General features: G+C 42.6%; 2 protein-coding genes across 5 annotated transcripts in view; one reads left to right on the top strand and one right to left on the bottom strand.

Moving 5' to 3' along the window:
* The window catches only part of RNF175 (ring finger protein 175), a 48,483-nt gene extending 43,043 nt beyond the window's left edge, over positions 1-5,440 (top strand). For 2 of the 3 annotated variants that reach the window (XM_045880264.3, XM_045880266.2), the window contains exons 8-9: positions 2,209-2,310; positions 4,524-5,440. In XM_045880264.3, the coding sequence (XP_045736220.1) occupies positions 2,209-2,310; positions 4,524-4,644 (223 nt within the window). In that variant the 3' untranslated portion in view covers positions 4,645-5,440. The remainder of the gene's footprint in view (positions 1-2,208; positions 2,311-4,523) is intronic. The other variant, XM_064585193.1, reaches the window with a different exon arrangement.
* TLR2 (toll like receptor 2) lies at positions 4,879-24,140 on the bottom strand. Of its 2 annotated transcripts, none has more exons than XM_045880269.3 (2): positions 23,822-24,140; positions 4,879-12,300 (listed from the first exon to the last, which is right to left on the bottom strand). In XM_045880269.3, the coding sequence occupies exon 2, from the start codon at positions 12,282-12,284 to the stop codon at positions 9,927-9,929; it is 2,358 nt and encodes a 785-aa protein (XP_045736225.1). In that variant the 5' UTR covers positions 12,285-12,300; positions 23,822-24,140; the 3' UTR covers positions 4,879-9,926. The 2 variants fall into 2 exon arrangements, with proteins under 2 accessions (XP_045736225.1, XP_045736224.1); XM_045880268.3 differs by having other exon boundaries at positions 23,580-24,139.
* Positions 24,141-24,479: the final 339 nt, after the last annotated feature.

The raw sequence follows: 24,479 nt of genomic DNA, 5'->3' as shown, positions 1-24,479 counted from the left end.
GCAGCCCATGCTGCCCCAGCATATAACTCTGGAGACCAAAGTCATGTTTGGGTTGGCGGACAATCAGTATTTTAATTCTTTTGTAAATACAGGGGAAAGAAGGTGTCATTTATCTTTATTTTATAGTCAATATCAATTTGATAATGTTGCTCTACACTCAGTTCAAAGTTCTGGCATTATGAGGCGGTTAAGCCACCTGTCTTTCGCCTCTGAAGCCCACCTAACTCAGTAATACTCTAGACATGCAGTGCCTATGATTTGGTTTAATTTGGACAGATTGCATTTATTCAATCCTGAGAGGTAAAAAATGGACTAAATGCATCTGAAATGTAATAGGACCCCTCACTCCAGCATTTAAGCCTTACTATTTTAAGATAAGAAACACAAAGGTATCCCACATGGAATTCTATGGTGGCCTCTCAGTGTGATACCTTTCCCAAAAAACTATCCTTCTTTGGAAGAAATTTTCCAAATCTGGCCCTAGTTTTAAACGTGATTTACTTTTCAAATGTTGAACTAGAGCCCTTTCTGCCATTTGCAAGTGGAAATAATTTCTCTTTCCACCTTTAAAAGCGCTTAGGGATTGTTGTACATGTGTGCATATGTAATCTAAAATGTCGTCACCCTTAAATTTGCTTTGCAGGGAGCATTATTAATGGCCCACTTTAGCATGAATCATATGAGCAAGGAGTGGGAAAACATGACTCCTATTATCAAGGTGGAGCAGTGGAAGGAATCTGAATATTGCTTTGCAGCAATTCTGCCACCTTGGAGACTTTTCAGCATCGAGATTTTGAAGATGAGACAGAGAATATTAAAGAGGAGGTGGACATTTCAATGCTGTCTCCATGACCCCTGACCTCTATACCTATCTAGAAGATGGGGCTGTACTCCAGCCCTTTTGAATAAAGGGCTGTAAGGGCTTTGGGTTTAAAATCTTTGCTATAATACACCGCTTTATGTTAATTCAAGCCTATTGCAAAAATGACCCAATTCCAAGAACATAAAACAGTGGAAACTCTTAGTTGCAGAAAGATCTATATTGAGGACCTGTATACATGGCCTTGACTTGTCTACACTTCACAGTCCTCCATTTGTTAGGGAGGAAATTTCCACATCATTGCTGTTCACATGGGTGACAGCAGGCTAGTCAGAAAAATCGTGTGATCTGGATCCAGAGAGCCACACTGGGATCAACAACTGTAGAAATAAATAAACCAGTAGGATGGATCAATAGGATGGATCTCATTACTGTTAATCACTTTGCTCAAATCTACAATGTGGAACCCGAGAAAATATATTTGCAAAAGTAATTGGTTTTGAGTGATTCACTCAAATATTTATTTAATAAATAGGCCTTTCGGCACTGCTTAAGGTGCTGAGGACAGAAAAGAATGAGACGTGGTCCCACAGGTAGCCGGTGGTCCAGAAGAGACGTGTATGCGCATGGAATGTCATGATACAATGTGATATGAGCTCTAATAGGAGCATTCCCCTGCTGCTGTGGGAAAACATGGGATGCGCTCTCAGCTTTAGGGGCAAAGGGTCAAACTCTGCAGACAAGGCGAGATATACAAATGAATCTGTCAATGCCTAGAGTTTCAGAATTTTATTAGGTTTATAGTCTATTAAAAGTAAGTGACTCATCAGTAATAAAAAAAAAAACTTGAGGTAGGACTTATGAAGCTAACAGAAATATGCGTTAAGTTTGCGGTTTATGACTACAGATAACTGAAGCTTGTCTAAGTGCCTCAGACAAGTCTGATTACATAGTAGGTAAGGAATAATGCACAGAAAGTAGAACAGGGAAGTGCTATGGTGAACGCCTAAGAAGAGCACAGTCAGCGAGGCAGAGAAATGCCATGATACATTTACATAAAATATTACTGTAAAAAAGCACTTTCATATTCTTTATCTACTTTAAATCTTGGGAGGCTCAAGTGAAGCAAGAAGAACAAGTAAAGCCAAAGAGCAGTATAGACTCTTCAGGGTCCTAAAGCTATGGCAGCTCTGACTGCAAGCTCCCAGTCCTTGGGGGTTCCATCGTCCTGCAGAATCTTCCTTAGATAGTGATGTACAGTCAAGTCACGACTGACAGCCACTCTCACCCTCGACTTCCTCCCCGCAGATGGGGTCATTTCCATTATGCCATCAGGAAGCAGACCTTGCCCTTTAATATCTAGAAAATTCCCTAACAAGATGCCTAAGCTTTCACGAATTCTGCATCCGAGGTTGGTGTATAGTTGGTAAAAAGCAGACTTGCCCTTACTGCAAAGAGAAGGTTGATTTGAAGAGGATGATCAGTAACCCGTATCCTTTTTTTAAAAAAAAGTTTGAAGTATTACCTTAAATGTTCCTGGTAATGCATTCTTCAATCTGTATTTTCATTTTCTTCATTACAGTTTTAGCAGAAATATTTGTTTTCCCTAGCCATTTATTTCAAAACGACTTCCTGGTCTCTTTTCTCCCCTGGGCCCATGTTACTACTCTGGCTAGGAACTTAAATGCCAAAAAAGATACATTCTACTCTTCATATTCCATATATTCCACTATAAGCACTTTAGTGGAAATGTAATGGGATGTTGCAAGAGATAGGTAAATATATGGCAGGATTAGAGAGATGGATGATAGACCTATAAATAGATGATGGATGGATGGATGGATAGGTACGCAGGCAAATAGGTGGATGACAGTGGATGGGATGAGTGGATGGGTAGACAAACATATAGACTAGAATAGAAATGAAATTTTTTAAAAGATTTTATTATTTATTTATTTGCGAGAGAGCGAGCATAGCGGAGGTTTGAAGGGGGAGCAGCAGAGGGAGAGAGAGAAGCAAACTCCTTGCTGAGCAGGGAGCTCAAGGTGGGGCTCGATCCCAGGACCCCCGGGTCATGACCTGAGCCAAAGACAGATGCTTAATCGACTGAGCCACCCAGGTGCCCCTGGAATTGAAATTTTAAAAGCCCCAAATGTGAACTAGGGTAGAGAAAAAAAATTTTAAGGTGTACTAAATTTTATTATTTCCAGAGAGAGGATTTCTTTACCCCCTGTATTTTGGCCTTTTAAATTCCTTGGCATGCCTCATCTCGTCTTGGGCTAAACCCTAGGGATAATAATAGTGAAAGAAAATGAGGACCTACAGACAGCTTATGGCAACAATCGGGATTTTTATAGACACCAATGTTCTCCAACTGAGGCCACAGGAAGCCTCAATGGTCCCATCCAGAGCTGATTAACAAAGACAGTCCTCAACCCCACTGGCCCAAGACCATAATATATCTCTTGGGGGGCGGGTAGTAAATGGGATTAAAACATATCCCGACCTTATGCAGAAAACATTGAGAGGTTGGCGTCAACCTCCCAAGTACTCTCTCTTCTCCTAAGAGACAGCCAGCCTTTCTATACATTCTGTGTCCCGGTCAGCTACATTGTACAGTGCTAAAGGAGACACCTCCCTTGTTCCCTGCTCCCCCTACTCTTCACCAACCCTAAATATACAGGTGTAACCATGGCTGTTGGCAGCAGTAACCCCCATCCCTGAGAACTGCAGATCAAGGAAAGATTTGCCCTTAGGGCAGCGAGGAAGCAGCACCATGGGTCTCTGTGTCTTAGGGGGTGGCAACAGAGAACACCTCTGCGGCCCCCAGCTCCATGTACAGGCCTGAGCTTTCTCAGGGAGTCAGTGCAACTCAAGCACAACCACCGCTAACGGCTGCTGATGGATGTGTGATGCTTCTCCCTCCCTCCTTTTCACGCACTCTCCCTGAAGTTCCCTTCTAATATGAGGAGACCGAGTCCAGAACCACTTTTGGTTAATACCTTATGAAACGAAAATATATGCATCTTTGTTATAAAACTGATGATAATATAATCCTGAACATCATCTTAAACGATCACATAAATAACAATGGACAATGGGTTACTCTATATAGTCTTGTGAGAATAAACTTTTGAGTATTACATGTGCTCTTTTTATTGAGACTCAGTAAAAAAAAAAGCTACTTGGGGAATATTTGCCTTTATGTATATAACATTGCTATCAGAGATATTATGTATTAATTATGTCCCCTTAGCACAACTTATCAGCGAAATCAGGAAAAAGTATATCTTATCTGTGATGTTTTTCTTTGAAATACACAATGCGCTCCCTCTGATGAGCCAATCACAGGAAAGCCCAAGGCTGCCTTGGCTCACTTACAAAAGCTTCCATGATCCTTGGTTTTCCAGTGTGACCATTTCCCCTTTCCCACTCTTAGTAGTGACCCTCACCTTTAGTTCTTGCTTCATAGTCTGGGATTTTATTGTAAACTGTTTTGATTTACTTTTGCAAATTCGGTGTAGTGTAAATAACAATGATAACCAAATGCTATAAAAATCACAGAAGGGGATTTTAAATGAGCACATAGAATTAATAAGAAAGGAAATAACTACTCATTGCATTGCTTATTATATTTGCAAATGAGATTGAATATTTCTGCTACTTGACTGCATAGAGAGCAACCTCCTTAACTGAGATTTAGCTGGGAGCGCACACACTTTCTGTATGGACAAATCCTTGATTGGCTTCGTTATTTGGTGGCCTGGCAACCCGTGGTGATTGGAATAGTTCAAGGCATTAATTACTCACCAGGGCTGGAATAGTACAGCAGACCTACTCTGGAAGCAACGTCTTGCATGTTGAAATATTTTTAAATCCTTGGTCCTACATTTATTATTGATAATCTTTTTTTAACTTCAGAGGTGAGCCCCAGAGTTTAGAAAACTGAATAAAACTCAGGGCCCTACAAAAGGCAATCTGTCTATGTGGAAAGAATTTAAAAGAGAAGCTGAATGTCAAAAGTTCAGGAAAAAACAGAAGTAAAACCAATGAATCAGTAAAGTAGTAATCAGTAAAAGTTTATTGTGCACACATCAGAAAGATCGTTTGCAAACCAAGAGCACTCAGACAAAAACACAGAATGAAGCTCAGAGGTGTATGTTAAGGCAACAGCTTATATAGTGCAGACGCAGGGACTGTGTATTCTTCACAGTGATTGGTTATAATACTGGAATTCTCTTAAATGAAAGGGAATTGGTTAGTGATCACCTCATATCAATTTTGGGAAAACAATTTAAGTCTTGCTTATGATTTTCAGAGGCCTAAGCAAGAAGTACCCGGATCAAGTTAGCCTTACTTGTCTTGCAAAATAAGTTAAATCAAGCTTTGCTTGTAAGACTAAACTGGTTTGGGGGCACCTAGGTGGCTCAGTTGGTTAAGCATCTGCCTTTGGGTCATAGTCCTGGGGTTCTGGGATCGAGCCCCGTGTTGGACTCCCCACTCCGGGAGTCTGCTTCTCCTCTGCCTCTCCCCACTGGCTTATGCTCTCTCTATCTCTCTCAAATGAATAAGTAAAATCTTAAAAAAAAAAAAAAGACTAAACTGGTTTTGTCCACTCAGGGAGTTTTCAAATCTGGTCTCTGTGTTTGATTTTAATTTTGAACAACATAAACAAATACAGCATACTTTGCATCTTTCCCATTGTGATCATTTTCTAATCCATGCAACACATTTGTTACAACCCACCATGGACACCCAACCTCTAATTTGGCTGATAATGTACTTTACGTACAACCTTTAGTGATAGCTAATATCTTCTGGTGAGTTCAACATCTTCAACGAAGTAGGCAGAGTTGTTATGTAATCTACAGCTTCAGGATATGGTCTTCTCTGCTCTATGTGCTTGTCACCACATGGCGGCTTTGACTAGAAAGCCCTTCGGCATAGACGGTGTTATTCTGGAAAAGTCTAGCATTAGGTGCCACAGCCCATTTAACAGGCCGGGCTGGAGGTGCGCTGCGTTCCCTGGGCCTGCCAAGTGCACCTGCCCCATATAGGGCTGCACTAAAGGGGAGGAGAACCACTCTCTTCCATTGTGCTCTGGTTTTATTCTCTTCATAGCGCTTATCAATACCTGAACTCATTATGATACATTTATTTTTTTATTGTGTGTTTCCCCTCCGTGAAGGCAGAGAATTTTAGGGATCTAGTTCCCTGCTGTACCTCCAGCACATGGAGTAGCCTGGCATCTAGTAGGCACTCAATAATTATTTGTTGAAAGAATGAATTAATCCAGCAGGAAGGGATAAAAGTAATGGAATAGGAAAGAACGGTCAGAAAGAATTAACTCAAGAGCAATAAATACATTGGCCTCCCAAAATGTATTTGGTTTTAAACTGGTGGTGAGTAGTTAAAACAGCCACCACTGTATACCTAATATCAGACATCTATTCTGCATACCTGGAGACATTACACTTACATGAAGTAGAAAGGAAACACACCTATTGTCAAAAACCTAGGCAACGTACTTAACTTAATGCTCTTCAAAGTCTTATCACGGTTGTAATGAAGATAACTCATGCTAAGATTTTTACCTGTTGGTAATATTCCTTCTTGAAACTGCTCAGTACTTCAGTATTATGACTGGTTCACCATCCAGATTATTAGATTTAACTCTGGTTTATTTCTCTACTCAACAAATACTTCAATAGTTCGATACATATTATATACCGGGCATGTGCAAGGATTAAGGAGATAAAACAAGATTCCTGAGCTTATAGTCTACTGACAAAAGTCTTCACTGTTGGATAAAGCATTAACTAAAAGTTTTTTCTTCTATAAAAGAAGGAGCCCTTAAATTGACCTCTGATGTATTTTCCTATTTATCTTTTTTTTTTAAGAGAGAGAGCGAGCAGGGGGCGAGGGGCAGAGGGAGAGGAAGAGAGAGAATCTCAAGCAGACTTCGACCCAAGCGAGGAGCTCAACGTGGAGCTCAATCTCACGACCCTGAGACCATGACCTGAGCCAAAATCGAGAGTTTGATGCTTAACCGACTGAGCCACCTGGGCCGCCCCTCCCATTTATCTTTTATGGACAGCTGCATGAGGGTAGCCTGGTTAGTACTTGGATGGGAAGGTAGCCTTTAGAACCCTTTAGAACTCTGGGCAATTAGACCAGTATGTATCTATGTGGAATTCTGAATGACCCTCAGAGTTCAGAAATTTTGGATAATCACTAAACAACCTCACACACACAAAACAAAGATGCTATTTTCTTTATAGTTAAGGTATTTAAAATCTAATCCCAATTTTGTAAGGTAATATGTTCATATACATTGAAAAAATTATGCAGAGCTATATACACTACACAGTTACCAGTGGTTCTCCCAAGGTGAAGGGATAAGAGTGGATTCTTACTTTCTTTATATGCTCCTATCTCTTTTCCAAAATTTCTATGGTGAACATGTTTAACATCTGCGATGAGAAAAATAAAGATTATTTTTATAACATTACTTTCAATCTACCAACTAACTATGGAGCTCTTTCTCTTGCTATTTAAATTATTGGAAATAAATCTACAGACCAAGTCTATGTTAAATTTGTCTGGTTCTCATGATAATTAACATCGTGCTTAAATGTAAGACATAAAGAAATAAAGCAAGAAGTCCATTATTGTCTTTGGTTTTTGTAACACCCTACCTTCTCCTGAACTTGTCCATTTTATTGCTTAGGCTGGCTACTATCTCCTCCATAACACTTTCCCAAGAGTTGGTACGAGAGAGAAGAAAGACTCTGTGAGTTTCCCCAGGACTAAAACTGCTCTGCCCTTAATGAACTTATTTCTCTGGAGTATTTTTCTGCAAAAAACAGGGTCCCTTGTATCACTGCTAGTACCCGTAACAGAAAAATATACATTTACAAACTAATCTATAAGAAGACAAACCACTTCTTGGAAAAAAAATAGTAGCTAACATCTACTATAGTCACTGCTGTCACCCCACGCTAGCACCCATGGTTCCCATTCTCAAAGACTTGGTCCTCTTGCCCCCCTCGACCTTCCAGAGGGGATGGTAACCAAGGGGCACGCGCTCAGTAGTTTACCTAAACTACTGTACATTCAGACCTACATGATGTAGATACTAGTGTTCCTATTCTAAGGGCAGAAAAATATTTGGGGTCAGTTAAGGGACTTGCCCAAAGATACACATCTACTGACCCAGGTTTTTCTGACTCCAGAGCCCAATCAACCACACAAACCCAGTTCTGGCTAAGAACAGAGCAGGTCAGAGGAAGTTTGCTTCCTTTCACAAGTGGTTCCCAGTTTAAGAAGAAATTTCCATTGAATCAGTAAATAGCCCTTAGCTTAATTAATTGCATTAAACGTAATGTAGAATTCTAGATTATAAAAATTAACATGTGGAGGGCTCCTGGGTGGCTCAGACGGTTAAGCGTCTGCCTTCGGCTCAGGTCATGATCCCATGGTCCTGGGATCGAGTCCTACATCGGGCTCCCTGCTCAGCGGAGTCTCCTTCTCCCTCGGCTACCCGCCCCCGCCCCCACCCCCCCCCGGCTCATGCTCATTCTCTCGCAAAAATAAAAATAAAATCTTTTAAAAAAATTAACATGTGGACGTAATATCTATCTTTAAATTATTGTGTATCAACTATTTTGGGGGTCATTTTGAGGAATCACTAGGTATATACTTGTTTAAAAATCTATTTAGCTCACATGTGCTTTTGTAAATGTTCAGAGGGGGGAAAAGAGGCTTTTTGAGAATGAGAAATAATACTTTCAGAAGAAAAAAAAAAGCAAGATGCGGCAGGGAAATGGATTAGAAGATGGAGTAACTAGAAACTCATCAGAACTTCACACAGAATGCTGAAGGAAGGCTGAAGGAAGATCAGAGTTAGGGATGTGGGAGCTTCTTTGGAAGTCCTCTAAACTGAGTTATTTTATTTACACTTGACCCTTGAACAGCACTGGTTTGAACTGCGTGGGTCCATTTATGCGCAGATTTAGGATTTTCTTTTTTTTTTTTTTTTTTAAGATTTTATTTATTTGACAGAGACAGACACAGCGAGAGAAGGAACACAAGCAGGGGGAGTGGGAGAAGGAGAAGCAGGCTTCCCGCCGAGCAGGGAGCCCGATGCGGGGCTCGATCCCAGGACCCTGGAATCATGACCTGAGCCGAAGGCAGACGCTTAACGACTGAGCCGCCCAGGCGCCCGATTTATGATTTTCTTAATAACGTTTTCTTTTTTCTAGCTGACTGTACTGTAAGAATACCATATATAATACATACACAAAATGTGTGTTAATCGGCTGTTTATGTTATCGGCAGGGGTTCTGGTCGACCGTAAACTACTAGTAGTTAGTTTTGGGAAGTCAAAAGTTATATACACAAATTTCCGAGTGCACAGCGGGGAGAGGGTATGTCACTGCCCCTAACTCCTGCGTTGTTTAAGGGTCAGCTGTACTTCATTAGTTTCATTTTCATGGAAAGATATAATTTACTGTTTAGTGTGTTCTATATCCTCTCTCAAGTGACTGGGACTGGAGAAACCTATCCAACACTCAGACCCAGGTCACGTAAAAACACCACCTAGGTATTTTGCATCCTGTAAAGTTTAATGGGGATTCAAGGCACTTTTTTTCTCAGAATAGCAACAACTTTGGCTGAGTTCCCCAACCTTTTCCCTTGTTGTTCTTGAGAGGAGTCACACAGAGAGGAGACAGCTAAGTGGGGTAGAGAATGCCATCTACGGGGATAAGAGTCCTTGCAGAAAACTGACCAAGAATTCATATGAGATCTGTTCATTTGTGCTATTTCCTAATGAACTAAGCCAATTGCTACAGATAATTCTGATGTCAATAATGCACTTAGATCATGATTATCTCACAGGATAAAGAAAAACCAAGAACCTTTTATTTTCAATCTGGTAGTTTTTATAAAACAAAATATGAACAATTTTAGTGGTTTTAGTAAGCAAGTCTGCAAAGGACAGTGCATTTGTGTAGTTTGCATAGAACTGTGTCAGAATGGACTTAGCTACCACTAGTGACATAAAGACCTCCACCAGACCCAGACTGGCCTTTCATGAAGGAATCTAGGACTTTATTGCTGTTCTCAAATTTAACCAAAACCCCTCCTGCTGAGTTTCATCTGTGGGCCACTCCAGGTAGGTCTTGGTGTTCATTATCTTCCGCAGCTTACAGAAACGCTGGGGGATGGCCTTTTTCTCAATGGGCTCCAGAAGAATGAGAATGGCAGCATCGTTGTTCTCATCAAAGAGGCGAAAATGGGAGAAGTCCAGCTCATACTTGCACCACTCGCTCTTCACGAAGTTTTCAGACAGCACGAAGATGGTCTTGTGGCTCTTCTCGATGGAGTCGATGATATTGTCAATGATCCATTTGCCAGGGATGAAGTCCCGCTTATGAAGACACAGCCTGAAGGGAGGGTCGAAGTGCTCCAGCTCCTGGACCATCACGGTCTCCACCCAGTAGGCATCGCGCTCACTGTAAGACACAAAGGCATCGTAGCAGAGGTCCCTGGGGGGCGCTTTCCTGGGCTTCCTTTTGGCCTGGAGCCAGGCCCACATCATCTTCAGGTACCACAGCCCGTGGCAGCGGTGGCACAGGACCCCCGTGAGCAGAAGTAGCAGGAGGAGGACAGAGCCCACGGCAGACACCAGAGCTGCCCGGTGGCATTCAGAGGCCGGGAGATGCGCGTCCCGAACCCGCCGGCCGCGCACAGAGAACGGAGAGTCACACCGGTAGTTCTCTGGCCAGTCGATCAGGATCTGGACCAGCGCTCGCTGCTCCTGAGTGAACGACAGGAATTCACAGGAGCAAAGGAGATGGTTACCGCCGGCGTCCAGGGCCTCCAGTGTGTGAAAAGATTCAAGCTGCTCCTTCGAGAAAGTACTTATTATATTTCTGCTGATTCTCATGACGCGTAACATGGGTAAGAAGGAGGCATCCGGTAGAGTCTTCAACTTATTTTCGGAAATATAAAGTTCTTTGAGTTGTGGCAAAATCAGGGAAAATGAATCGAGATTGTTATTGCTAATATCTAAAATTTCCAGTGTCCAGGGGATGCAAGGGGTGACACTGTGTATTCTCGTGTTGGATAAGTTCAGGTATTTCAACTTCTCTGGCCACTGACAAGTTTCAGGCATAGAAACATAATTATTCTTACTAATATCAAGGTTAGTCAGGTTTTTCAGAGTAAGCAAAGTTTCTCCGGTTTTTTCTAATGATTTCAAACGATTTTGCCTTAAAATTAAGGTTTGCAGGAGGGGCCAGGCATGCTCACAGGCTGAGTTTCTCAAGTATTCCTCAAGCATTAAATTGTCACTGAGATCCAGATATTCTAGTGATTTTAGATGTTGTGAAAGTGAACAAGGAACCAGAAAAACCTTACTGCTTTCTACTGTGATTCTTTTAACTTCTACTGTAAGTGAATAGATACTACTCATATCGTAAAATGAGTAAAAATATGGAATATACAACCTCCGTACTGTTAATATCTCTATCCCACCTATACTTTTAATTTTGTCACTACCGGGTACGTCAAAATCACCAAGCCCATCCAGGGTACAGTCCTCAAACTCGACTTCTGACACTCCAGAAACATAATTCAACAGTTTCACAATTTCGCTAAAACTTCCATCGGTGACTTTCACATTTCTAAATGTCCACTTTCTAATCAGTGTATTTGTTTCACTGATGGATGCTTCTGAAAACCGGAAAGTGTTCAAATGAGTGTCTCTCAGTTCTAAATGTTTCAAGGAACTTGAAAGATCTACAAAAATCTCCAGCAGTAAAACAGGCTGCTTCATACGAAGAGCCAAGTGGCTGATGTTCTGAATTGACTTCAAACTCTTTGGCTCGTACCTCTGGAGACTTGAAGCTTCAATCTCAAGTTCCTCAAGAAAAGTGAGTCCAGCAAAATCCTTTACCTGAAGCTCAGTGAAGTGGTCAATATTTCCTACTTTCAGAATTCGCAGATTTGTGAGCTGAGAAAAAAGAGGTGTTTCCCCGAGTGATTTGTAAAGATTTCCCAGTAAGTTTAAGAACTTCAGGGAAGAAAGGGGCCTGAACCAGGAAGATGATAAGTTAGATAAGAGATTATAGGATAAGTCCAAGTGTTCGAGACTCTGCAGGGAAGCAAAAGATTCTTCCTCTATCGTGGTAATTCCATTAGACGCCAGCTTCAGAGCCTTGAGGTTCACACAGCCCCGCAGGTCAGTGGCGCTGATGGAGGCGATCTCGTTGTTGGAGAGGTCGAGGCTTCTCGCAGCTGCCGTGAGCCCTGCCGGGATGGAGCTTAAAGATTTGGAGTGGCCGTCGCAGATACCAGTGGGGTCACAGGACAGAGAAGAAGCCTGATCAGGGGCCTCTTCCTTGGAGAGGTTGGTTACAGCCCCCAACACCCATACTGTCCACAAAACACGTGACATGGTCCAGTGGTCCAACCTACAAATAAAGGAGGTTCAGATGAGCGATTGTGTTTGACGGCTTATCAAGATTCTAGTTCCTGAGAAATGTTCTGTAAGGCATAACACACACACACACACACACACACACTCTGAGCTACCAGGAAATAAAAGAGAGGCAAATGGACACACACGCATACACACACACTGAGCTACCAGGCAATAACAGAGAGGCAAATGGACACACACACACACACACACTCTGAGCTACCAGGAAATAAAAGAGAGGCAAATGGACACACACACACACACACTCTGAGCTACCAGGAAATAACAGAGAGGCAAATGGACACACACACACACACACACACTGAGCTACCAGGAAATAACAGAGAGGCAAATGGACACACACACACACACACACACTGAGCTACCAGGAAATAACAGAGAGGCAAATGGACACACACACACACACACACACACACACTCTGAGCTACCAGGAAATAACAGAGAGGCAAATGGACACACACACACACACACACACTCTGAGCTACCAGGAAATAAGAGAGGCAAATGGACACACACACACACACACACACTCTGAGCTACCAGGAAATAACAGAGAGGCAAATGGACACACACACACACACACACTCTGAGCTACCAGGAAATAACAGAGAGGCAAATGGACACACACACACACACACACACTGAGCTACCAGGAAATAACAGAGAGGCAAATGGACACACACACACACACACACACACACACTCTGAGCTACCAGGAAATAACAGAGAGGCAAAGGGACACACACACAGACACACACACACACACACTCTGAGCTACCAGGAAATAAGAGAGGCAAATGGACACACACACACATACACACACACTGAGCTACCAGGAAATAACAGAGAGGCAAATGGACACACACACACTGAGCTACCAGGAAATAACAGAGAGGCAAATGGACACACACACACACACACACACGCACACTGAGCTACCAGGAAATAACAGAGAGGCAAATGGACACACACACACACACACACACACACTGAGCTACCAGGAAATAACAGAGAGGCAAATGGACACACACACACACACACTGAGCTACCAGGAAATAACAGAGAGGCAAATGGACACACACACACACACACACACACACACACTCTGAGCTACCAGGAAATAAGAGAGGCAAATGGACACACACACACACACACACACACTCTGAGCTACCAGGAAATAACAGAGAGGCAAATGGACACACACACACACACACTCTGAGCTACCAGGAAATAAAAGAGAGGCAAATGGACACACACACACATACACACACACTGAGCTACCAGGAAATAACAGAGAGGCAAATGGACACACACACACACACACACACGCACAATGAGCTACCAGGAAATAACAGAGAGGCAAATGGACACACACACACACACACACACACTGAGCTACCAGGAAATAACAGAGAGGCAAATGGACACACACACACACACACACTGAGCTACCAGGAAATAACAGAGAGGCAAATGGACACACACACACATACACACACACACACACTCTGAGCTACCAGGAAATAACAGAGAGGCAAATGGACACACACACACACACACTCTGAGCTACCAGGAAATAACAGAGAGGCAAATGGACACACACACACACACACACACACACACACTCTGAGCTACCAGGAAATAACAGAGAGGCAAATGGAATCTATGAACAGGGATAACAAATGAATTCCCTGACACATCGAGCAATACCAACACAGAGATTCTTTCCCTGTGCCGTGACTTAAAAGCCCAATACCATCTGGGAGTACAGAGCAGGACTCACTAAGCATGAGCCGAAACGAATGATTAAATGAAAGAATGGAAGAATGAATAAGCAAGCAGGTTAAGAAATGAGCTAGGCTTGGGTGGCTCAGTTAAGCGTCCAACTCTTGACTTCAGCTCAGGTCATGATCTCAGGGTTTTGAGATCAAGCCCTGCATCGGACTCCCCACTGAGCTTCTCTCCCTCTGCCCTTCCTCACCCCATGCTCATGCTCACGTTCTCTCTCTCTCTAAAATAAGTAAATAAATCTTTAAAACAAACAAACAAAAAGAAATGAGCTAGGCTTAACCATATGGATTTGCAATCACTGACTCCTGCACTTCAAACACTCTTGTATTTAAGCATGCCTCCTCCCTGCCTCGATGTCCCCTGTGAGTTAGAGATCTCACAGAGCCCAGCCACACCTCTCATTGGACAAGGATTCACTGAGCACAGCTCCGGTGGTAGCATGTTTTCACCGAAAGACAAAGGTCCCGTGCTCCTCAAGCTTGTCTGGCACTTACTACTAGCAGGCAGGAGGGATGCTGGGCACGCCCGGCAGAGCATGGTGGTTTGCTGGGCTGAGGGACAATCAGACCATCAGAACCTTCCCTTCCTGCAGAGAAGTGCAGAAGTAGTGCTCAGTCTCCATGCACTGTTCAGATGAATGTGGGGGAAATAAAGCGGTCTGCACACTCTCCACCACCGCAAGATTCCTTGCAACTGTGAATCCAGCACTTTCTCTCTCTCTCTGCCCGCCTTCTGGGCCCTGTATCCTCTTTGACTCCATTCAGCTCTCTCGGTCCTTTTTTTTTAAGATTTTATTTATTTATTTGACACAGAGAGACACAGCGAGAGCAGGAACACAAGCAGGGGGAGAGGGAGAAGCAGGCTTCCCGCCAAGCAGGGAGCCCGACGCGGGGCTCGATCTCAGGACCCTGGGACCACGACCTGAGCTGAAGGCAGACGGACACTTAACGACTGAGTCACCCAGGCGCCCCTCAGATCTCTCATTCCTTGTGTCTGCACTTCTTCGTCTGTATTTGCTCACTACAACACAAACTGAACAAAACACTTTTAAAAATGTAACCCCAGGCGCCTGGGTGGCTCAGTTAAGCAACTGCCTTCGGCTCAAGTCATGATCCTGGAGTCCCGGGATCGAGTCCGCACCGGGCTCCCTGCTCAGCGGGGAGTCTACTTCTCCTTCTGACCCTCCTCCCTCTTGTCCTCTCTGTCTCTCATTCTCTCTCGCAAATAAATAAATAAAATCTTTAAAAAAAAAATTAAAAAATAAAAATAAATAAAAAATAAAAATGTAACCCCAAGAACACCACTTTTCATGGGTAAAACTAATTTCCCACATTCACAGAATGAGAGATTATCAAGGCCTAGGCTATATAATTTATAGGCACAGAGAATTAAAACATACATAATATTAATACATACTTGATTTAGAAATTTAATAGCTGTTGCTGCCAGATTTTTTATGGCCGCCCCAATGCAATTGCTTTGCATCGCCTCCTGTCTGTCTTAGATACGTGGGGCCATCCCATGCATAGTTATTTGAGACCTAACAATGTAGCCTGACATCTTCCTATGTCCACATGGAGAGACATTTCTGGCTCTTTCCTGGTGGGTGGCAGTGCTTCACAGTATGGATACCCCCCGGCGGGCACGCCCATCAGCAACGTGTGAGAGCCCAACTGCTCCGGATCGTGCCGCATTGCGCACGGCCAGTCTTTTTCATTTCAGCGATTCTGGTGGGGAGGTAGTGCCATGTCTTTGGGGTCTAAATTTCATTTCCGGGACTAATAACGAGTCTGAACATCTTTGCAAATGATCATTTGGAATCCTCATTTGTAATGTGCACTGTTTCAGTGTTTGGTCTACTGTTTTCTACTGGGTTGTCACCCTTATAGTAAGTATTATAAATATTAAATTCTATATATTTAATAATTAATTTAATAATTTATTCATTATGCATATATATAAAGCTATAGCCTCTCAACATAGAAGATGCATGTGTTACAAGCATTCGTTAGAGATACTGCGGGCCCAGTTCCACAACAATAGAACGACTATCCCAATACAGCAAGTCAAATGAATTTTCTAGTTTCCCAGTGCACACACAAGCTATGTTTATACCACACAGTAGGGGCGCCTGGGTGGCTCAGTTGGTTAAGCGACTGCCTTCAGCTCAGGTCATGATCCTGGAGTCCCGGGATCGAGTCCCGCATCGGGCTCCCTGCTCGGCAGGGAGTCTGCTTCTCCCTCTGACCCTCCTCCCTCTCATGCTCTCTGTCTCTCATTCTCTCTGTCTCAAATAAAAAAAAAAAAAAAAAAAAAAAAAAATCTTATACCACACAGTAGTCTGTTAAATGTGCAATGTCTTAAAAAAAAATAGTACATACCTTCATGTAAAAATGATTTATTGCTAACGGAGGCTAACCATCATCTGAGCTTTCAGTGAGTCATCATCACTGATCACGGATCATCAGAATGAATATAATAATCATGGAAAAGTTTGAAATCCATATGGTTAACTTTCTGTTAACACCAAACATCAAAATGTGACACAGAGACACAAAATGAGCGTGGAGACATGACAGCAACAGACTTGCTCGATGCAGGGTTTCCACATGCCTTCAACTTGTAAAAAACGCAGTACCTGCCACGTGCAATAAAGCAAGGTATGGCTAGCTCCTCTCCCATTCTGCGCCTTTCCTTGTCACTTTCTACACGGACTCTTCTGATGAACAGATGTTCTTATGGTTTTCTATTTTGTTTCTTAGTAGTGATTTTTGTGGCCTGTTTAAAAAATCTTTCTTATCATGAAAATATTCTCTTTATTCTTTTTGCTTTCTTTCTTTCTTTTTCTTTCTTTCTTCTTTCTCTTATTTATTTGAGGAGAGCAAGAGCAGGGGGCAGGGAAGCGGCAGAGGCAGAGGGAGAAGCAGACTCTCCTCTGAGCAGGGAGCCCGATGTGGGGCTCAGTCTCATGACTCTGGGATCATGACCTGAGCTGAAGGCAGACTGAGCCACCTAGGTGCCCCTCTTTATTATTCTCCAAAATCTTTATGGCTTTGCCTTTCATTCTTAGGGATTCATATTTGAGGTAGTGGACAGGATTCATTTTATTTCCAATATGGATATTCAACTGACCCAACACCATTTTTAAAAAGATCATTTTGGGGAAACAATCAATAATATTTACCTTTGCCGACAGCCACATGTCCTCATAGGGGTAAGTGTGTTTCAGGGCTCTCAATTCTTTTTTTTTTTTAATTTTTTATTAACATATAATGTATTATTTGTTTCAGGGGTACAGGTCTGTGATTCAACAGTCTTGCACACTTCACAGCACTCACCATAGCACATACCCTCCCCAATGTCCATCACCCAGCCACCCCATCCCTCCCACCCCCACCACTCTAGCAACCCTCAGTTTGTTTCTTGAGATTGAGTCCCTTACGGTTTGTCTCCCTCTCTGGTTTCGTCTTGTTTCATTTTTCTCTCCCTTCCCCTATGATCCTCTGTCTTGTTTCTCAAAATCCTCATATCAGTGAGATCATATGATAATTGTCTTTCTCTGAATGACTTATTTCACTTAGCATAATACCCTCTAGTTCCATCCATGTCGTTGCAAATGGCAAGATTTCAATTTTTTGATGGCTGCATAATATTCCATTGTATATATATATACCACCTCCTCTTTATCCATTCGCCTGTTGATGGACATCTAGGCTCTTTCCATAGTTTGGCTATTGTGGACATTGCTGCTATAAACATTGGGGTGCACGAACCCCTTCGGATCACTACATTTGTATCTTTGGGGTAAATACCCAGTAGTGCAATTGCTGAGTCGTAGGGTAGCTCTATTTTCAACTTTTTGAGGAACCTCCATACTGTTTTCCAGAGTGGCTGCACCAGCTTGCATTCCTACCAACAGTGTAGGAGGGTTCCCCTTTCTCTGCATCCCCACCAACATCTGTCATTTCCTGACTTGTTATTTTTAGCCATGCTGACCAGTGTGAGGTGGTATCTCACTGACGTTTTGATGTGTATTTCCCTGATGCTAAGCACTTTTTCATGTGTCTGTTGGCCATTTGGATGTCTTCTTTGCAAAAATGTCTGTTCATGTCTTCTGCCCATTTCTTGATTGGATTCTTTGTTCTTTGGGTGTTGAGTTTGATAAGTTCTTTATAGATTTTGGATACTAGCCCTTTATCTGATATGTCATTTGCAAATATCTTCTCTCATTCTGTCGGTTGTCTTTTGGTTTTGTTAACTGTTTCTTTTGCTGTGCAAAAGCTTTTTATCTTGATGGAGTCCCAATAGCTCATTTTTGTCAGGGCTCTCAATTCTGATCCAATGTCTATTTGTCTTATCTTTGTACTGGTAACACTATATTAAATATATAATATATCTTAATATCCCGGAGGGCAAGTCCTTCCTGCTTGTTCTTCTTCTTCAAGTGAGGCCTGGTTAGTCTTGGCCCTTTGCATATTCTTATAAATTGCAGAATCAGCTCCTTTTTCTTTTTTCTTAAGATTTTATTTATTTATTTTGAGAGAGAGACAGAGAGAAAGTGTGAGTGGGAGAAGGGGCAGAGGCAGAGGGAGACTCTCAAGCAGACTCAAGCTGAGCGTGGAGACCAACCCAGGGCACTCGACCTCAGGAGTGTGAGATCACAACCTGAGCCAAAATCAAGAGTTGGACACTTAATCAACTGAGCCACCCAGGTGCCCCAGCTTATCAGTTTCAAAAACAAAACTTGTTCATTTTAACTGGCAATACCATGAATCTGTAGATCAATTTGGGAATTAATGACATCGTTACAATACTAAATCTTCCAATCTGTGAGCAAGATACATTTTTCCATTTATTTAGGTTTTCTTTAATTTATCACAAGAATATATTATGGTTGGGGTGCCTGGGTGGCTCAGTTGGTTGAGCGACTGCCTTCAGCTCAGGTCATGATCCCAGGGTCCTGGGATCGAGTCCCACATCGGGCTTCCTGTTTGGCAGGAAGCCCGCTTCTCCCTCTCCCGCTCCCCCTGCTTGTGTTCCCTCTCTCGCTGTGTCTCTCTCTGTCAAATAAATAAAATCTTAAAAAAAAAAAAAAAGAATATATTATGGTTTTCTGCGCAGATATCTTGAGTCTATTTTTTGAGATTTATTCCTAGGCATTTGATATTTTCAAAGCTTTGAAAATAGTAATATGTACTTATGTGTCATGTGTATGTGTGTGTGTATATATATATGTGTGTGTGTATATGTATATATATGTATATATATTTCAATTTAATTTTATGGGTTTACCATGCACTTAAGCAAAATTGCTAAATTGATTTAGAAATTCCACAGTTTATAGATTATTTTTATTTTCTACGTACACAATCATATCACCCAGATATTTTTTTCTTTTTTCCAATCTGTATACCTTTATTTTGTTTTCTTGATTACTGAATATTGAATTTTATCAAACTCTCTTTTGTTTTCCTGTATCTATTGCAATAATAACGTGAATTCCCTCCTTCACCCTGGTAATACTAGTGATTACATTAATCAATTTAGTGTTGAGACAATGTTGCATTTTTAGAATAAACCTGCTAGTCTGGATATATTATCCTTTTTATATTTTACTGGATCTATTAATTTACTAATATTTTCTTTAGAACTTTTGCATCCATATTCAGAGTAAAATGGCCCTATACATTTCCTTTCCTTGGGTAGAATTCACCAATGCCACCTTCTGAGCCTGCAGTTTTTGTTATTATCTATACATTTATCTTGATTTTGTAAAATACATTAAATATACTTAACAGCTACGGAACTATTCAGATGTTCTTTTTCTTCATCTGTCAGCTTTTGGTAAATTGTGTTTTTCAAGGGATTTATCATTTTCTTTTAAATTTTCAAATTTATTGACACAGTTACTCAGAACATCCTCTTACTATTTTAATGTCCTGTCTTATTCCTTAGATGAGTTCTTTGTGCCTTTTTTGATTGTCTTGACTGTCAGTGGTTTATCATTTTTTACTAGCATTTTCAAAAACCAGCTTCTCATTTCATAGATCCTCTATTTCTTTTCTATTTCACTAATTTCTATTCTTATATTACAATTTTCTTCCTTCTGCTTCCTCTAGATTTATTTTACTGTTCTTATTCTAATTTCTTAAGGTAGATGTTTGCTCATTAATCTTCAGCCATTCTTCATTTCCAATATATTCATTTAAGGTCAGACATTTTCATCTAAACACTAGTTTAGCTCTGTTTTCCAGGCCTCCTTCTCTTCCGTTCTTTCCATATTTTGCCTTTCAAGTTTCAGGCTCGCTATTTTCTTCTGATCCACTTTCTAGTTTATTCTTCTCTCTCCAGCTGTGCTTAATCTACTGGTAGATCCATCCATGGCTTTTAAATTTTGCGGTTATTGCCATTTTCATCTATTTAACTTCTCTTTGGTTCTTTTCCCCATCCACTATGTCATTTTTTATAGTTTCCAGTTCTCTGCCAAAATTTTCAGTCTCATCCTTCATCACCTTGAACACAGTAAGCCTCGTCTGATAGGCTGCATGACACTGATAGCCTTGAAGGACAGGGAGTTTAAGGTTAAGGTCTGGGGCAATCATGGATGGAAAGGTAAAGCTGAACCAGGGGAAACCGAGCCCTCGGGGAGACTGTAGCACAGCTCTGATTTATCTGGATGGCTCAGACAGTCTCGGTCTCTGAAGATGGATGAAAACGATTTCTGGAATGCTAGTGCTCACAGGTACCTGCAGAAGCAAAGGGAAATTCTAGAAGAGGCTAAGATTATCCGAGGCCTCAAATTTATTCCTACAGTTTTTCGAAGTGAATGTCCAGTACACCATAAAAAAAAACAACCAGGTACTACAGGAAGCCAGCTAATGAGTATGAGAAGAGCTGCAACAACGGCCAATGGAAACAAACCATTAAGACTATTGATCCAGTATTGTCCCCACCTCTAAAATTGACAGGCAGAAGACGAAATGAGATTACTATTTGGTACTATAGTTATCCCACTGTCTTTCTCCTGAATCAGTTATTGAAAAAAATCATCTTAGTATTGATTATTTTAGTACTGGGCAACCAAAATTTACTTGATCATTTCCATTTTGTAATAAATAGCACCAATCTTAAGAAATCTATACCAGTTTTCAGCTGAGATTTAAAGGTCAAATACATCTATTTTTTTATTTTTCCTAGCCTTTTGTCTTTAAACTGCAAAATTCATAAGAGCAGGGATCTTGGGCTATTTCATACAAATATTCTAATATTTGGTGACTTTTCATGGTGACTTTTCAACAAATAATAATTACTGGTGATCCCAAAACTACCACTAACAACCTGACACTGAAGATGAGAGTCACATCCCTCTCTTCCCACTTCCCCTCTACATTACAGCCTGGGACAGAGAGCTCCGCGGAGTAAGACACTGAGAAAGGGAAGAGCAGTGGCTACAGTTAGACTGAGTGGGATCCTATCTAACAAGAGTTGTGGGTCTGGATAAAGTATAAAATCATCTGCTTGAAGAATTCAGAAAATCGACAGAGCAGTGAGGCATTACTGGCCCAAGACCCAGGAAAAGATGGCAGTCTGACAAGTAAGCCTGGCAGGACAGGCAACTTATGCTATGTACATCTGCTGCTCCAGAATTGGGAGGAAGTTGAAGGCCCGTGGCCCCCGGCACAACCACGACCAGATACCCACATCAGGGCTAGGGTTGTAATGGTCGGGTGAAGCAGGAGGGGTGAAGGGACGCAGGGCCCAGTGCATGGTTGGGAACTGAAAGTGCACTCTCCATAAAGCCACAGGCTGGGAAAAGGCTACTCCTTATGTGAACAGGGATCTAAAAAATCTCTACCCTCTGGCCCTAGCTGAAAGCCAGCCTACCAGAAATCTCCGGTAAGAAATCAGAACTCCAGGCCTGCCGTGTATGGTGTGGATCCAAATATTGAAAGACAGAATAACTAAACATTTTTTTCGAATTGGAAAAAAAATAAGTTGCCAAATTATAAATGCATATTGAATCCCCAGCAAAAAAAAAGAAAAAGAAAAAGAAAAATTCCTCACCTAGCCTGAAAACAATGTAATGATATCCTCAAAGGGCAGGGGAGACACACCCGCCAATCTAGACTTCAAGACCCATTTAAATTATCATTCAAGAGTAAAGGTGAGATAGACATTTTCAGACACTCAAAAGCAAAAAAAATAATTTTTATCCATAGTCCATCATTGAAAGCAGCACCCCAAAACATATGTTCTTCTGTAATTTGGAAAATAAACCTGGTAAGAGTAGACAGCAAGGAGCAACAACGGCATTTTTTTAAATTTAATAATTGATAAGAAAGAAGACAGCATTCAAAGACTCAGGCATGGCTTTTTGGTATGAGGAAAAAGTAATATAAATTTTAAATGCCATTGTGGGGGGAAACATATTTTTGAAATGCAAGCCTCTTATTTATAAGGAGTAAATACAACTTACATTTATTAGATCTTTATAAGAATGTCACACAATGCCGTTTAACCATAAATCATGCTCGATCACGAAAATCAAAATAAGATATTTAACCAACCAAGCCAAATTCTTAAAGAAATGCAAAAAATTAACTGATAGCTTAGAAACTTACAAAACATGCTGTAAACTTCTGGCAATTTTCATAAAATGAGTGCATTACAAAAAGTTTAAAGATGCAAAAGTTCTCTGCTTAAAACAGGAAGAAACTTAAAATATCGGTGAATAAGCCATTTTCAATAGGATGTTTGCCATTTCCTTTTTTTAGTCTCTGCTTTCAAGTCAGGCCACCCTATCTACCAGTTGCTTTTCTGGTAAAGATCTGAGTAACAATGCGGACAAGACCTTCTGCAAGATTAGCATCATCTCAGCCAGTTGAGCTGTTTACCCCTAATCAAGCAATCAATTCCCGCCCCCCCTCCAAAAAAAAACAGTAAAAAACACAATCCTGGCTTGCATCTAAGTTCTAAACACAAGTTCTCCCTTACGGAAGTTGGAGAAGTTAGAAGGGGAACGTCAGGGCATTTTTTTTAAATTTTTATTGTTATGTTAATCACCATACATCATTAGTTTTTGATGCAGTGTTCCATGATTCATTGTTTGTGCACAACACCCAGTGCTCCATGCAGAACGTGCCCTCTTTAATACCCATCACCAGGCATTCTTATTTAAAGAACTCACCTAAACTTAAATGCTCTAAGTTATTTTCTCATCAGAGACATAACTCAGATATTTTAAGGATGGAGGAACACGCAGGGGGCGTGAAGCTCACCCCAGCGCAGAGACCGGGCTCGGGGTTAGGGTGCGAGAGTCCCGGGCGGATCCCGACTCCCGACCCTTTCCCACTTCTCACAGCGAAGGATAGCCAACGTGCGGAGTCTGGTCCCTGCAGTAACCAAGGCGCGCAGACACGCCCCCAGCCGGACGCACGCGTGTCACCTGCAAGCCCTTACCTGACCGTCGTCGCCCCCGCTCGGGGAGAAGGGTGGCGTGCAGACCGGGGCTTCGGGTCGGGTCCTCGTTCCCCGGGTGCTCTCCCCCCAACCCCAGCCCGCCCGCCGGCCAACCAGCCTCGGGCCCCGCGCGCAGGCGAGAGGGAAGCAAGGGTCCCCCGCGCCCGCGTCGACGCCCAGCGCACCCCCGCGCACGGCTGCGGGGAGCTTTGGGGCGCGGCGGCGAGAACGGCCCGACGTACCTGGGGGCTGACGGAGCCGCCGTCGGGCCGCGCCTCCTCGCCGCCTCCGGACGCGACGCGCCGGGGCCGAGGCGGGCCGCGAAAGGAAAAGTGCGCGGGCCGGATGTCCCTCCTCGCCGGCTGCGGGGACCGCCCGTCCGCTAAGCGCGCCGGCGCGCACGGGGAGGCGAGGCCCGAGCTCGGTGCGCACGCCGGGCGCTGTGGCCCCGCGCCGCCCGCCTTGGCCCCGGGCTGCGTCAGGTGACCTTGACGGAGGTGGCGGCCGGCGGCGCCCGCGTCGGGGGAGGGCGCTGGGGCTGTTGGAGGTCAGGGGAGGAGAAAAGAGAATCGAGATTGCCGGCGGCCGCCGTGCCTGAATTCCCCAAGCACAGAGGAAGGTTTCAAAATCAGAGGCTAGTTACCCAACCAGTGTTTTGTGGGTTTTTTTTTTTTTTTTTGAGACAGAGAGAATGAGAGAGAGAGAGAGCACATGAGAGGGGGGAGGGTCAGAGGGAGAAGCAGACTCCCCGCCGAGCAGGGAGCCCGATGCGGGACTCGATCCAGGGACTCCAGGATCATGACCTGAGCCGAAGGCAGTCGCTTAACCAACTGAGCCACCCAGGCGCCCGAATTATCTTAACTTTTATTTTTTATTTATTTTTTATTTTTTAAGATTTTA

Source organism: Mirounga angustirostris, unplaced genomic scaffold (genome assembly GCF_029215605.1).
Source record: "Mirounga angustirostris isolate CCGP_5_RB_7025 unplaced genomic scaffold, mMirAng1.0.hap1 SCAF_2, whole genome shotgun sequence".
In the NCBI taxonomy this organism is placed as follows: Eukaryota; Metazoa; Chordata; class Mammalia; order Carnivora; family Phocidae; genus Mirounga; species Mirounga angustirostris.
The sequence above is the reverse complement of the archived record's forward strand: the minus strand, read 5'-3'. Positions and strand labels throughout refer to the sequence as shown.

What these genes read in the sequence shown, in the direction of transcription:
- TLR2 (XM_045880269.3), bottom strand. Translation starts at nt 12,284, where the DNA reads ATGTCACGTGTTTTGTGGACAGTATGGGTGTTGGGGGCTGTAACCAAC.